Below are 15,000 nucleotides of genomic sequence, written 5' to 3' on the forward strand. Positions count from 1 at the left end.
CGAGTGCGCTGTTACCGTGCAGCACACCGTGCCGTGTCCCATCCCGCTCGCTCTCATCGCGCGACGCCGCTCTGGCTCGGTCTTTCCTTCGCGCTCTTATTATTATGCGACTGAGAGCCCCGCCAGATCGGCGACATGTATCAACCTTGAGACGCGCGTCATTCTCGGCTGCGCGTAGACGGCCGAGACGTCGTGTAATTACTCGCACGATTGCTCGCGCTCTCTTTTTTTCTCTCCATGCTTCTCTCTCTCTCGTCACGTCGGGAAAGGGGGAGAGAGAGCACGTAAAAGCATGCAGGTAGGACTCGTCTTCTTACTCACTCCTCGAGGACGACGTAGCCCACGCGAAGGACGATGCACGTCTGCTGCCGCAAAGGTTCTCGCTTGACTCCTCTCTCTCTCTCTCTCTCTCTCTCTTTCTCTCTTCCCCCTCCCTCTCTGTCCTTCTCATTCGTCTGTCCTCTCACACGGAATCCATCAGCCAACCGTTGCGAGACGCGCGTAAGCCAGAGGAGACGCCACGGCACTAACGATGACGCTTCTCCGCGACGCGGAGCATCGTCCTCACGGGCACCACCACCACCTCGGCGACGTGCGGGGGAAGAGGCTGTTCACGGGCGATAGTATGTAGCGAGGTTGAACGTCGGCGGAGACTGGCACTCGATGACGGTGACGGCGACGGCGACGGTGACGATCAGCAGTTCTCATTACGACGGCTGGCTCATGGGAGCAGCGAGTGGCCGCGGCGTTTGCCTTGCCCCGCGCGGGTCACGAGATGTCCGACAGGCCAAGTGTTTTCGGCGACAGGGACGTACGCGTACGGACGACGGACGACGGTACGTGCGCGTGGGATAACGTGAGGCTGGGCTGATACGCACACTCCTTGGGTCTTCGTAGGAACGAGTATCTCACTCGTGACCGCGCACTACCGACGTGAAAGCCGTCGACTCCACTGACAGGACGTTCTATATATCGGCTGCAGGCGGTTCCTCATATACTCTCGAGTCTGACTCTGACACGACGCGCCGCCTTCAGGTGTGTTCGCTCGATTGGTCGCGGCTCTTCGTTGCTGCTTTCTCATTCGCTGGCGCATTCAAATGTGCTACTTGTGGTCGTTTCGATGCTGACCGCTGATTGGTTCGTTGAGGTTGACGGTTGTTAGATCTTGAAATGCGTCGACCAGAAATTTATAACTCGGCTTATGCGTATATCTTTTTATGACAAATTTTTATTATTGTCAGTACATTTCAGAATCTGTTCAGCAAGTACGTCAATGCTCGTTGTGTATGAATGGAGTATAATATATATATATATATATGCCGTGTTCCAAGATTCACTGTCAGTACTGAAAATATATAGTTTGTGCCACGCAAACTATAACTTTTCAGCGCTGGCAGTGAATTTTGGAACACGGCCATAATATACATATGTGTATGTATATTACATGCATCTTTCGATGTGTTGGAAATTCCATTACTTGGGGTGTGTTCCGTTTCACGCATATGCGCGCATTTATCTATAGTTTATGTCACTTATCTATACAAAATGCGCGCATATGCGTGAACGGAACGCACCCTTGGTCTCTTATATAGTAGAGTTCGCATTGCTTGCACTTTTGACACTTTTGCACTTATGCCCGTTGCACACCAGTGCTGCGATTCTGTAACTCGTTATTGGAGTTAACGACAGTTTCGTTATTGTTGCGCAGCTTTTCTACGGTATACAAAAGCTGCGCAACGATAACAAAAGTGTCGTTAACTCCAATAACGAGTTACAGAATCGCGGTACATCTACGATAAACGGTATCCAATGAGAGCTCTTCTTTTTAAAGAGAGGTTAGTGTGCAACGGGCGTGAGGTATAAAAATGTGAAAAGTGCAAGTAATGCAACAGACCCACAGTCACAGCATACAAACAGTTGAATTATAAATTTTGATGAGAACAATGACGTTAAGAAACATATGGTCTTTTCTTTGTAGCTGCACTGCTGAACTGGTGCAATAAGCTAGAGTGAGAAAACCTATATTTGTCTCACTTTAACTTATTGCACCAGTTCAACAGTGCAGTTATAAAGAACAGACCAATAACTTTAACGATTAAAATACATCGAAGGGAATAAATTTTGACCTTATGTGGGAATTTAAATAACATTATCATTTGTTTATTGGTGACAATATAAAAATGTTAAATTCATTTTGACGATTTAATGTATCTCATAGAAGCACCAAAGACAAATGCACATTCACAACTGTACGTAGTATTCACTGTGACAATAACATTTGAGTGTATATAAAAGTGTACTTGGATGCTGGATCACACGTGCACAAATATATACACTGTACATTGATAAAAATTCTAAAAGGCGCTGTTAAATATTATTTCTAATCACATAGTCTTCCAGAAACTAGGATTCTGTCGAAATCGTCTCTGGAATGTTTCGTACCATACATGCACTGAAGATAGGGGTACAAAGTTTTCCATTGGATTTGGTGTCATTAGTGTCTGATTCACTGTGAAACTTGCCACATAGTTCATGAAATTTGTTAGCATTTTCTCTGCAAATTCTATGAAATTATTGTTTGTAGTGGTAACAAGCATAGCTGCTTGCTGCTCGATTACTGCTAGCGGTTCCACAGATACTCCAATCTGAGCCACATGCGAGATTTTGCCTATCCCAAAAATACCTACATTGCTGTTTTCAAATTCATGATTTTTCTTCAATGTTGATATTTTAAAGATAGCTGATGGCTTATTATTGGAAATATAGCCGAGGAACTGCCAGTTGGGTGGTGCACTCAGATCAGGCCAACTGAAGTATACTGTGAACAATTTCTTGGTCTGAATGATGAATTTTGTTACACGAAAAGATCTGACAATTGTACAAAAAGAAATATATTTTGTACTCTACAAGATTGTATTCCACTTTACCTGCTCCTCCCATGCCATCTGGAAATGGTACAGTACCAGTCAGGAAGACCACAATATGATTTATGTTGTCTGCATCAGGCACATTGATCAAGAACTGGTTTTCTCCGATCTGCTGAAAGTCTGTTTGAACCTGAAAAGCAAAAAGTAAAATATTTTACTTTTATTTTGACACTCCGTAATATATTTATGCTCTACGAATCGCGGTACAGCTGAAGCGTAGCAGAAGAGTAGCATGTAAGCTGATGAGAACAGGATATTATCCCGTAGAAAAAAAGAGAGTGGCATTGTATAATATCTACATTGATCGCGTGATTCGAGATAAATTCGACAATGACGACCGTTGGCTGCGGTGACACACGATCGATAGGAATCTCTACTTACGAATCGTCCAGCCACGAGTATGCCGAGCATTTTGGAAAATCATCTAGATCATTCTATCGTATTCCAATTACCGCAACATGCCGAAGAATCACCGTAAGTGCCGTGTTTATTTCGCAACCGAGTCACTAGTGCACCGAGTACTCTGAGTGTATACACCATCGTTTACCGTGATGCATGCGATTGGATAGAATCAGAACTCCGCGTATCGAATCGCAACGACGTGTTTCCATGAAAACCGAGGTGGTCGAGTCCCCAATTCGATTCGTCGCGATTCGAACCGTGCGCGAATTCATCTCGTCCGCTCTCGCGCTCGTTACCGACGAGATAAGCTAAAGCTTAAGCTAAGACTCCATGCATGCGGTGAGCTGCGGCAAACGGTTGCGGTGACCAATCAGGAGACAGACGCATGCCGGCGCAAGTCCGGAGCTTGCCGCAACCGGACTTGCGCCTCCCTCCTGATTGGTCACCGCAACCGTTTGCCGCAGTTCACCGCATGCATGGAGTCTTAGCTTAAGACTCCATGCATGCGGTGAGCTGCGGCAAATGCTGCGATGACCAATCAGGAGGGAGGCGCAAGTCCGGTTGCGGCAAGCTCCGGCATGCGTCTGTCTCCTGATTGGTCACCGCAGCCGTTTGCCGGAGCTCACCGCATGCATGGAGTCTTAGCTTTACTATAAAGGCTGCGTTCCGATATTCACTGTCAGCATTAAAAATCTATAGCATACGTCACGCAAACTATGTATTTTCAGTACTAGCAGTGAATATCGGAACGCAGCTAATGACTGTTGGTCTAAAGCCCGTGTCACACTACGGATTGAAGATCAAGGATTGCGGATTGAAGATTAGGTTTCGACAAATCGACGAACTTCGGTTTTGATTTACTTTATTCCGATTGGTCAAATTTCAATCTTCAATCCGCAATCCTTGATCTTCAATTCGTAGTGTAACACGGGTTTTACGGGATTTAGCGTACCAGAGAAATTTCGTTGTGCATTAAGCCCGTGTCACACTACGGATTGAAGATCAAGGATTGCGGATTGAAGATTAGATTTCGACAAATCAACAAACTTCGATTTTAATTTGCTTTATTCCGATTGGTCAAATTTAAATCTTCAATCCGCAATCCTTTATCTCCAATCCGTAGTCTGACACGAGCTTTAGCGTCCTTTTAAGCCCGTGTCACATTACGGATTGAAGATCAAGGATTGCGGATTGAAGATTAGATTTCGACGAATCAACAAACTTTGCTTTTGATTTGCTTTATTCCGATTGGTCAAATTTAAATCTTCAATCCGTAGTGTAACATGGGCTTTAGGAATATCGTGGCCGAGATATGAAACATAGTTCGAAATAAGCATGGATGGTAACAGATATGGAATAATGGGAAAAGGACTATTAATACAGAAAATACACATTCATTTAATCCATAATGGAAAAAAATATCAAAGCAGCCAAATAATATTTAGTTATTTCATAAAAATCACTATACTATTTTATCCGTTGCCGAACGTTTTTAACTAAAGCCAGCGGCATACGGTGCTTGTTTTCGTGCTGGATTGCTTGCTGGATGAAAATACTGCGTTCTGATTGGTACATTTCCGAAGATGGATGGAAATGCACCAATCAGAATGCAGTATTTTCATCCAGCAAGCAATCCAGCACGAAAACAAGCACCGTGTGCCGCTGGCTTAACACAATCCTCTATAACCGAAGATTCCCGATCTGTCATAGAAAAGCTATTAGGTAGTACGAATTATTATAAGCATCAACTTTCCTGTCTTATCTATTTTCTTTTTCTTGCTTACGCCTTTCTATGTCTATAAAATTACGTAATACCACCACTGATTCTTCGTCTCTCTATTTACGGAAATTAAGACGATCTTAAATATGAGATCTGACTATGAATACCGGCTCACGTCTTCACGAGCTCTGCAACAATTGTTATGAGACACCCTGTATATGAGGTGTTGCAAAACAATTTTTACAGAGCTCGTGGAAATATAAACTGGATTAAAATAAATATAAAAATCCTATAGCGTTTTTCGATATTCGTAGCAGTTTATTAATTACAGAAATCTGGACGAGTAAAGCCAGCGGCACACGATGCTTGTTTTCGTGCTGGATTGCTTGCTGGATGAAAATACTGCGTTCTGATTAGTGCATTTTCATCCATCTTCGAAAATATACCAATCACAACGCAATATTTTCATCCAGCAAGCAATCCAGCACGAAAACAAGCACCGTGTGCCGCTGACTTAAGCGCTCGCCGAGGTGGACGGAGAAGCTTCGCAATCGCTCGGACCGCTCGGACCACAGCGCGGCCTAATCGATCCAGCAACTAATGGCCGCGTTCAGTAGAATAAAGTGATCAGTGAGCGCTTAGCGATTATTGTCTGTGATTGGAGCATTATTTTAGATTCTTCATAGACCCAGAAGTATTTACCAATCCGGAGCGAGATTCGGTGGAAAATCTAGTAATGTTGTCCAACTGTTGAGTCTACTGAACGCGGCCATTGTCTGCATTAATATATATTAATAAATTTTACGTTTTTTCTTATTTGTAATATTTTTACTTAATTTTATTTTAAATAAATGTCGTAATATATATATATATATTATACTTACACTTATAAAATATTAAGATCGTAAATATTTATTATAAACACGCGCACACATCTGTCAAAAAGATTCAACAAACTGGTAGACTACTACTTGAACAGTGTTACTAATCGACGGAAATTGAAATTAGGTTGCCTAGAGGTTTTCGTTGGTGCCAACATTATCCCCTCTACTTTTCGGGAAAATGTGTAACCATATTTTATGTCATCAACAATACATATATGTATTATATATTAAAAAGAGAACTTTTGTTCTGTAAAAATAGATAATGTGAAAAAAATATTCATAAATAGGTTAGAATAATTGAATTTCCTACTTCGAATATTCTACAAATATATATTTTCATAATTACTTCAAATAAATATTTATAATTTTCCTAAAATTTAACAACTTATTGTTTTTTAATGTAATTATTTAATATTTTACAAAACTTCATTACCTGATAAAATATTGTTGATTATCTCGCACGAACACTGCTAAGTTAGCCTACTCTACTCTACTCTACTCGATTTATCGAACAGCATTGAGTTGTCATAAATCATGAAGATAGTAGATGATCGTGCCTATCATACCTTTCCTAGTGGAACTAACCCGAACTCGACTTATCGTAAACACCCTGCATTATCTTGAGCGTAGCCAAAGCAGTCGTTATTATCATCGCTCTTCGATTACCTCCGGGTCCCTTGGGACCCCCTTGGTCAATACGAAAATTCATCCAGGGTTGACAGTCTTTATATTACCTCGTCGGTGCGCTCGTCGAAACGGATTCGACTCGAATCGAACGCGCTCGGTTCGAGCGCGAATTAATTCCCTCACGTGGGTGGGCCGTGCTCGTCGTGCTTAGGTGGGCAGACGGTAGAAAGCGTGCAAAATTAAGGCGAATAAGACATTAGTAGGCAAAAGCGGAGCAAGTGTAGCGCGCCGCGTCGCACCGCCGCTCCTCGTCGCGCTCTCGTATCCATTCTTTTCGCAAAAGCGCAGGTTCGCTCGCGCGCGCGCGCGCGCGTGAATTCTCTATGCGAGCGAGCGCGGCACGCCTCCGGAGCGTGCCACAGTTTGTTATTTTGCTGCCGATTGCGCAAATCGCCTCCGCGATCTCTTGACAAGACCGTCACCTCGATCTCGATATCGCCCACCGTGAGTATTATCTTACCCTGAGTATTGTTATAATAATCTTGACATATACGTGTCGTATGAGCACATATCGAGATATTCGAGATATTAGACTGATAGGAGGACCCTTTCAATTAGCGAGAAAAAGAGCGAGAGTGCATATATTCTTTCTCATCGGCCCGATATGAACTTCAACTGTGCGTTCCCGCACAGTTTTAAGATGGAACGAGCGAAACGGTGCTCGCGACGGGACGACGCGTGCGTTTACATGTCCGAGAGAAGCCAGTCTTGATCTCCGATTAATCATTCGAGTTGTTCGATCTTGCGCGAATTCGCCGTCAGTTTTGTTCATTTTTTCTGCACCATTCTCTCTTCCCCTCTCCATCAAGTCCATCAAGTTTCGCACAGCTGTGCAGCTGTCTCTTTCTCAAGTTTCGAAAAAGTGCGCATTATTTCTTCACGGAGGAACGAGCTTGTAAAATCCAGAGCCAGAGCGGGACTCGCCGCGATTCTATCGTCGGCACGCGCGAGGGCACTTTTGCGCGCGAAACTTCGATTTTCGAGCGGTGGCAGCCACGCCAGCGCGCTATCGCGCTCACAAACTCCCATACCATATTTGATCAAAAACGCCGCACGACGAGTGGCCACCTTTTACTTCGCCGTGCACGCTCATGCTGGCCGGTGGTGCTACGCTGCGGCCGATCGACGCGTTCTAAATGTTACCGTCGCGCTCCTCCAGCGGCGGCGAGGAGTCCGAGAGAGAGAGAGAGAGAGACAGACAGAGAGAGAGAGAGAGAGAGAGAGAGAGAGAGAGAGAGAGAGAGACAGACAGAGAGAGAGAGAGAGAGAGAGAGAGAGAGAGAGAGAGAGAGAGAGAGAGAGAGAGAGAGAGAGAGAGATAGCGAGGTTAGGAGCGAGGAGAGGAGCCCTAAAAACGACACAACAGAACACGGATGGGGATTGACTGATGTCATCGACCGTTCTTAAGGCGACGCCGCGCTCGAAATTTCAGCGTGACTGGCGATTATCGATTCCGTTTCAAGCTCGCTCGCTGCGAAGCAGGTCTCGCTGAAGAGTCACGGCGCGCATCACGCGCGCCGTATCATCGCGACAAGGACAAAAACAGGCGTCTAACGCACGCGATTCTCATAATCATGGAGACGATTTTCTGGACCCGAACCGTCGTGTCCCAGTCACTTTTTTTTATCGTCGCTTATCGTTTTTTATTTCCTCGTGACGAGTTCCTCTGAAAATAACATCATGACAAAAACAATACTTTCGCCTTGCCTTCGTAAAATCTCGTGCGTCAGCGGGCGATCCTAAACGAGAGAGGAAGAACGGAACGCGATATCATTCGCCATTTTCGTCATGCGATCGTCATGAACATTCTCTCTCTCTCTCTCTCTCTCTCTCTCTCTCTCTCTCTGCGTCTCCCACGTGCGGCTCAAGAGACAATAAAAGCGGCGAAGTACGCGGCATGACGGTGTCGATCGGAAATCGATCGTGACCGCACGCGACGTGCTCTTTCTTCTCGCGGCGAGGTATTTTTTGAATCGCGGCGCGCGCACACACGGCGGCGACGGCCGCGACTACGACGGCCGATGACGTCATCGCCGCACGCGGTACGACGGCGACGGCGGCTGGCTAGGTGCGCGGTACGAGCGTCGCGCTCGAGCCAACCACAAAATTCAAGGTCCTTGGAGGAGCGCGCGAGCGTACGGCGCGGCGCGGCGAGGCCCGTGCGAACTTCACCGTGTGACATCACGCTTCATTGTTGGAGGTTTACGTCATTCCCCGAGTCCGCCTTGGAGTCGTTGCGCGGAGACGGCAGACGGGTACTCGCACGCTCGCTCGTACGCACGCACGCAGCAACCTCTTCCTCCTCCTCTTCGTCGTCCACCTCCACCTCCACTTCTTTCTCTTCCTCCTTCTCCTCCTCCTCCTCCTCCTCCTCCTCCTCCTTCTCCTTCTCCTCCTCCTCCTCCCCGTTGTCGTCGCGGAAAAGACAACAAGCGATAAAATGTCGCCCACCCCGTCGTCGTCGGCTTGAACGGAGTGAGAGTCAATCGTTCGCTCGCTCGCTCGCTCGCTCGCTCGCACGCTTCAGTGTCCGTCGCGCGTAAATCGTGGAGGCGTCGATCGCGGAGGTGCGCGTTAGACGTCAGCGTCTCTATCGGGAACACGCGCTGAGGGCCGCCGACGGCTACGACACCGCGATTACCTGAGAGTAACAATAACAAGCCTAGGTACCTCTGCGGTCTTCGCGGCAACGCGGATGCGTCCGTCGCGAGAGCATGTGAAGCCGCGACGCGGCGCGTCCGGATCGTCCTGTTGAACTCGTGCTCGATTGTCGAGAATTCTCTCTTGTTTTCGCTCGCTCGCTCGCTCGCTCGCGTTCTCCTCGACGTCTCGCAGCTTTGCGGCTTTGCGCGCACTTCGCGTTGTGCCGTGCGCCGCGCGTTGCGACGTCGCTCGGGCCACGCGGACGACGGCGACGAGGCACGGCGAGAGCGCGCGCGCTCGTCCAGTGAGAAAATGTGATTGATCGCCGTCGTTTGTACGCGCGATCCTCACCTCCTCCGAGCGAGCGAGCGAGCGAGCGCGCGCGCGCGCGCGCGCGTTCGCCAGTCAGTCGGTGCGCGCTCGACGACGACACGGCTGCCGGCGCGCCTCTCTTTCATTTTAAATATAACGGTGTATAAATAAGTATGAGCAATAGCGGGAGTGCGCGGCGAGGCTTCTCGCGCCACCATCGCCGTTGATTTTTCTCTCGTCGTCCGCGCGCGCGGATACGCGTTGTTTATCCACGCGTTCTCGCGTATCGGAGAAAGAGAAAGAGAGCGAGTGAGAGAGAGAGAGAGAGAGAGAGAGAGAGAGAGAGAGAGAGAGAGAGAGGGAGAAAGACAGAGCAGCAGGCGCGAGTGAGAGAGAGAGCGAGCGAGTGCGTGCGTGCGTGCGTGCGTGCGTGCGTGCGTGCGTGCGTGAGCGAAGGGTGCGAATCGCCCTGTTGTCGTCGGATGCACTCTCGAGGACAACCGTGTGACTTTTTCCCCACTGACGTGACGCGCGTCGCCGTCGTGACTACTGCTGCTGCTGTGTTGTTCCTCCCGCTACGTCTTGGTCTTCTTTGTGCCGCGCGGCTATGCGGTTCCGGCATCGGCGGTAACGTACCATCAAGGTTAGTGCGCCAGCGCACCTTCGCGGCCGGAGCGTTCGTCGCCGACGAAGGATGCGGCCGATAGGCGAAATGTATAAACGGCCGAATGATAAGAGCGAGAGAGAGAGAGAGAGTGCGGCAGCGACCCGTGGGGGGATGGCTAACGAAACGCGCGCTAGTTAACTAGCTAACTCGGAGGTAGTCGTCGCGAAGCGAGAGCTGCCTCCGAGACGGTGAGAGAATCTCATCGTCGCGTCGACGAGCGGTCGTTATTTCGCGGCTGCGCGCGCGAGAGAGAGAGAGAGAGAGAGAGAAAGAAAGATTGTTGTTCCCCGTTCCTGCGTCGCGGAGCACCTGAAGGTTTGTGGTCTTTTAGATTTGAGAGGAAGACCGCGAGTACGATCGACGGTGACGACGACGACGTCGTGCGTGTGTGCGTCGTGTGAGCGAGTGTGAATGCGAGTGACGATCGCTCTGCGCTACATCGCGCGCGCACCGATGACAAATGATAACTGAAGTCCTCGATATTTTGGCGCGGCCGAGCCGTCGGTCGATCGTACCGCTCTCGTGAAAGAGCCGGTGAGCAGGAGCGAACGGTGCGCGATACAAGGTGGTTGTGTGTAAAGTGTGCCGTGCGTCATCACATGTACAGCGCAACGTGTGTGTGTGTGTGTGTGGGATCATTGTAGAAGCGGTAGAACGCGCTCGCGCGCTGTTACATGTTGTGCTCGTGAACGACGCGGCACGTTTGTTGACAGGGCAACTTAACGTTTGACGTTCCGCCTGTTCTCTCGGCTTCCTCGTCCGTCCAGATGCGGATCACGGCAGTTTACCTTTTTTTCTTGTAAAATTTTGCAAGCCGATCACGCGCCGCTTGCTCGCTCGAAATTACGTGGAAATATACGAGTGCATGACAGCGAACGCTTCTCGGGAATGTTAGTGACTAATAACGACGTTATAATGATTGGTGCGGGAACATCAATTTGATGATCGCAGTGTGCGATATCGCATCGAGAACGTCGGTACGGTAAATCAGCCTAATAAATCAGTGGGACGTGCTCAGTATCTCTTTCTATTCTGTTCAGGTTCAGGTTCAGGTAAGAGCTGGAAACCATCAGCCGGAAGACACAAGGGCAAATCCTTATTCTTGATGACAAGCATTTAGCACGCTGGCATGTCTGACGAAAGTGTCATCAAGGTTAGTACGATGACCATATTTATGGTCAGAGGAAATGAGTCTCTATTACTTCTCTATTACTGGAAACAGATAGGTACTTGAGCCTGCTGCAAAAAACTATTGTTTGAAAATCACACACTCGATAATACACACAATATGGATATATGATGGAGAAGATCAGAAGTGTTTTCCTTCTTTAGCTTTGACTGCTTTGTAAATTTAATCCCTGCTTATTTCTTCTTTTCAGCGGGACAACTTGCAAGTCCCAGTTGTGAGATACACAGGCATACTTGTGGAAGCAGGCATTTAGGTTGATCGTATAGTTTTATATAATGAGGATTTATTACCACCAGACATTGATCAAGCAGAAACTCGACAGTCAGCTGTATATCCTGTGTAAGCGAATTTGAATGATCTTCTCAATTCTTACTGATTCTCAGCGATATATTCTCAGGATAATATGTATCGTCTTGCTATTTCAGATACAAGAAATATACGTGATGCTGTTGTTTCCAAACTGCTTGCAGCTGTATGACAAGCTGCATGATGCTGAGGACTGTTCCAATCACCATTGTACCGATGCCTGTATAATGCTCGAGGAATTCTGTATATTTGCCACAGAATTGGCACGTCTGTGCGAGCGAGGGTAACATAAAAACTTTAGAGTATATTTGACAGGTTCGACTTTGCTAGGTACTTCTCAGCACTTGTAATGTTACCACCTTGTCACTTGTTATTCCTTTTATGCAATAGCGGCTTCCACTAAATTATCGTTTGCGCCAAGTTCCATTCAGTTTCTTCTTCTCTCGTACACCGGTACGCGCATCGACAATTGGATGAAAATCTGTATGTTGCAGGCGAAAATATTGATCGTTTGATTATGATCGCGGTGGGGGATATTTTAGCGCAACGATGAAACGCAATGCGATGGCCGTCGTTGCAAAGTTATTTGATATTTGGAAGTACGTGCAATTCCGCAATGCGTTTATTAACGATAACTTATATACCTGTTTACTATCTAGCATATCCTATTACCACACTCTGATGAAATCCCGTTTGCTAATTACGTAATTTACGTTTCTTTACCGCTATGCAGATGTGAGTCATATAACTTCACGATCCGAAATAACCATTGTCACTTTTACTATGTGTGAGAGAGAGAAAGAGAGAGAGAGAGAGAGAGAGAGAGAGAAAGAGAGAGAGAGATAATTATCAACTGTTCATTGCATAGCGTCGATTGTATGACGTGATCGTCAGTGATACATCCCTTCGGCGGTTCGTGTGCGTAATAAAAGTTTCAAAATCAATTCTATATCGCATAGGTAGTTTGGTGACTCACTCTGTGATACATAGAAACCGATTAGGAGAGGACAATGAGAAGCGCTCTTAAATACATGAAATCTCACTGCAGATACAATTAGTTCATTAATATATAGTCGGCTCGAGTGTGATAATATCGGATTAGATGTAGGGATCTCAGAAAACTGTCGTACTACACGTGTGTGTTCTTGTTTACTTCCAGAACAGCTGTTCCTATGAACGCCTCTCGCTCATTACACGGTGATGGAAAGGATACTAATCACAAAAGTGGCTCAAGTAAGTCAGCATGACTCGTACATTCTACGGTCGACGTGCCTCGCTCTGCTGCACGTCGATCGATCGTTCCCGGCCGATTCCTCATCAATTGATTCTCATTGATTCTTTAGAGAGGATGGCATATGAGGTATTTTTGGGCGGGTCTTGCAATCCAACCACCTGGAGGTCAGATATAGCGATACCGACTCTTCAGAACCTCGGAATTACTTATTACAATCCTGTACGTTGTTACATATCTCTTCGCTCACTTATCTTCTTCTCACACTTACCCGCGCGCTCGCCTGCGCGTGCCAGAGATGATAATTGAATTGTCGTATCATAGCAAGTGTCGCAATGGGGCCCGGAACTGATAGCTCAGGAGTACGAGGCGAAGCAAACAGCGCGAGTCTTGCTGTTCGTGATCGACAATCAGACGCGCAATAGCGCTGGCATCATCGAAGCGGCTCAACTGGCAGCTACGCGCAGCGAGTCCCTGGTCCTCGTCATTTATCCGTATCGCCAGGGACAAACTATACTTGGAGAGACTGTTTCTACGCAGTACGTTGTTCCAGCGTTAATCGACCTCTGTCTCGACTCACTGCATGCGCGCCTGACCGAGCAGTGTTTTCTGTCGTTGACACGCGCTTCACTCATCTATTTGTCTATTTCAGAGAATATTACGATTTGATGAACGGGTTGTTAGTACTTCAGTACCTAATGGAGAGGCAGAGGATACCGATATTCGAGAGTGTGTCGGTTGCTCTTCACTGCACGTCCAAGGTAATAGATCTCATTCTCTGCACTGTTGAGGCAAAGAGCCGACGTCCATTTCTATAGTTTAGTTTACAGCGAAATGCTTGCAAACCTCGAGAATTATGTGACTGAACACTGAAAAAAATGGACAACGGCCTGATGTAAAATTGACCTCCCCGGCAAACGCTTCAAAAGTTTAATGACCGATATACGTATGCTCCGTACAGATGCTACGCGAAGAGATCAATGTACAGGATTGCACAGACTTGCATACCGAGGATGGCATCAAACCCATAAGAATCTCGCTCACTCAAAATGGAACGGACGCGGTGTAAGTTTTGCTAAGCGTAATCGATTAATATATATCGTCTGTGGGAGGAAGAGAACGTAGAAGAGTCAAGTAGTTTACAATGATGTGTGAACACCAATCTTAATTCTTTGCAGAACGTTGCGTGAGATCTTCAAGTCCATGGACGTTAATGATAGCGGTACGGTAAAGCTCCGGGAAGTACGTACGCATGCTCTGTCGCACGAAGAATTCTCTTTAAAAACACATATCCGCGCCTGATTCTCAGTGTGTACGTTCTCTTTGTCTTATTTGCAGGCTTGGGTGATGTTGCAGTCGAATGCAATGTGCAATGTGTCTCTCTCGGATCTGCTCAACACGGTGAATAAATCCGGTAACGTTCGCGTGTCATATTTACGTTACACTTAGCGCACTCGTCTTGGCTCGGGAGAAAAAAAATATAGTAATCAGCACGATAACTAACTGTCACGCAGAAGCATGCAGGAGCTTGATAGACGGATTTCCGGCGAAAGGGGACCCGACGGAACTGCGAATCAATTTCGAGCAGTTTTGCGCCCTGGCCAGCGAGTCGTCGTGGACGCGGACGAAGAGTAACGGCGTCACTTGCGAAAGTGAGATACCTTCAGTATGGAATATATTATATAGGAAGGCCTCAAATTTTCTACGCCGAGCTATTGTACATCCTTTTAATCGTTTCCTAGGTATTTCTGATTTTCAACAATCTCCCATGATCTGCGGCACTCACTGGCTGTCTATTTCTCTATTTCTTTTTCTTTCTCCATTCTCTCTCCATTCTCCATTTCTCTCCTCTATCTGCCTCCTCGAGAAGAAACAAAATCTTATACCTCTTTCCCAGACTGTTCGCTTCCCTTGTCACTAGACTAGAAGAGTTCACACACGGAGTCGGAAGTAAAAGAGCTCACAAGGAATTGCGATTGACCGGCTTAAAATTCCATCTTTTCCAGATTGGACCAATTCCTTCGTACAGCAG

The 15,000-nt window shown here is 47.0% G+C and overlaps 3 protein-coding genes across 13 annotated transcripts in view; 1 reads left to right on the top strand and 2 right to left on the bottom strand.

Moving 5' to 3' along the window:
- Positions 1-1,166, bottom strand: part of LOC105187983 (myotubularin-related protein 3) — a 9,538-nt gene extending 8,372 nt beyond the window's left edge. The window contains exon 1 of one of the 2 annotated variants that reach the window (XM_025306455.1): positions 322-1,166. The gene's annotated coding sequence lies outside the window, so the exon portion shown is untranslated. The remainder of the gene's footprint in view (positions 1-321) is intronic. The other variant, XM_011149171.3, reaches the window with a different exon arrangement.
- Positions 1,167-2,134: 968 nt separating this feature from the next.
- Positions 2,135-3,500, bottom strand: LOC105187981 (protein OPI10 homolog). Its single transcript, XM_011149169.3, has 3 exons — positions 3,309-3,500; positions 2,928-3,057; positions 2,135-2,818 (listed from the first exon to the last, which is right to left on the bottom strand). Exons 1-3 carry the CDS (start codon positions 3,336-3,338, stop codon positions 2,385-2,387), a joined length of 594 nt encoding a protein of 197 aa, XP_011147471.1. The 5' UTR covers positions 3,339-3,500; the 3' UTR covers positions 2,135-2,384.
- Positions 3,501-6,906: 3,406 nt separating this feature from the next.
- LOC105187980 (uncharacterized) overlaps positions 6,907-15,000 on the top strand; it is a 9,350-nt gene continuing 1,256 nt past the window's right edge. Inside the window, exons 1-13 of one of the 10 annotated variants that reach the window (XM_011149164.3) lie at positions 6,907-7,064; positions 11,283-11,395; positions 11,622-11,770; positions 11,857-12,020; positions 12,897-12,970; positions 13,081-13,190; positions 13,293-13,507; positions 13,621-13,729; positions 13,930-14,033; positions 14,147-14,210; positions 14,307-14,382; positions 14,483-14,710; positions 14,975-15,000. The exon at positions 14,975-15,000 is cut by the window's right edge and continues 83 nt beyond it. In XM_011149164.3, the coding sequence (XP_011147466.1) occupies positions 11,875-12,020; positions 12,897-12,970; positions 13,081-13,190; positions 13,293-13,507; positions 13,621-13,729; positions 13,930-14,033; positions 14,147-14,210; positions 14,307-14,382; positions 14,483-14,710; positions 14,975-15,000 (1,152 nt within the window). In that variant the 5' untranslated portion in view covers positions 6,907-7,064; positions 11,283-11,395; positions 11,622-11,770; positions 11,857-11,874. The other 9 variants (XM_011149163.3, XM_011149160.2, XM_011149167.2 and 6 more) reach the window with 9 other exon arrangements.

Source organism: Harpegnathos saltator, unplaced genomic scaffold (assembly GCF_003227715.2).
Source record: "Harpegnathos saltator strain DR-91 unplaced genomic scaffold, Hsal_v8.6 scaffold781, whole genome shotgun sequence".
Lineage (NCBI taxonomy): Eukaryota > Metazoa > Arthropoda > Insecta > Hymenoptera > Formicidae > Harpegnathos > Harpegnathos saltator.

Excerpts from the sequence above, each read along its gene's own strand:
- LOC105187981 (XM_011149169.3), bottom strand. The coding sequence starts at position 3,338 with ATGCTCGGCATACTCGTGGCTGGACGATTC. Across the intron at positions 3,058-3,308 it reads TACTCGTGGCTGGACGATTC|GTTCAAACAGACTTTCAGCA; the intron begins GTAAGTAGAGAT and ends TTTGCTTTTCAG. Across the intron at positions 2,819-2,927 it reads AGATGGCATGGGAGGAGCAG|TATACTTCAGTTGGCCTGAT; the intron begins GTAAAGTGGAAT and ends AATTGTTCACAG.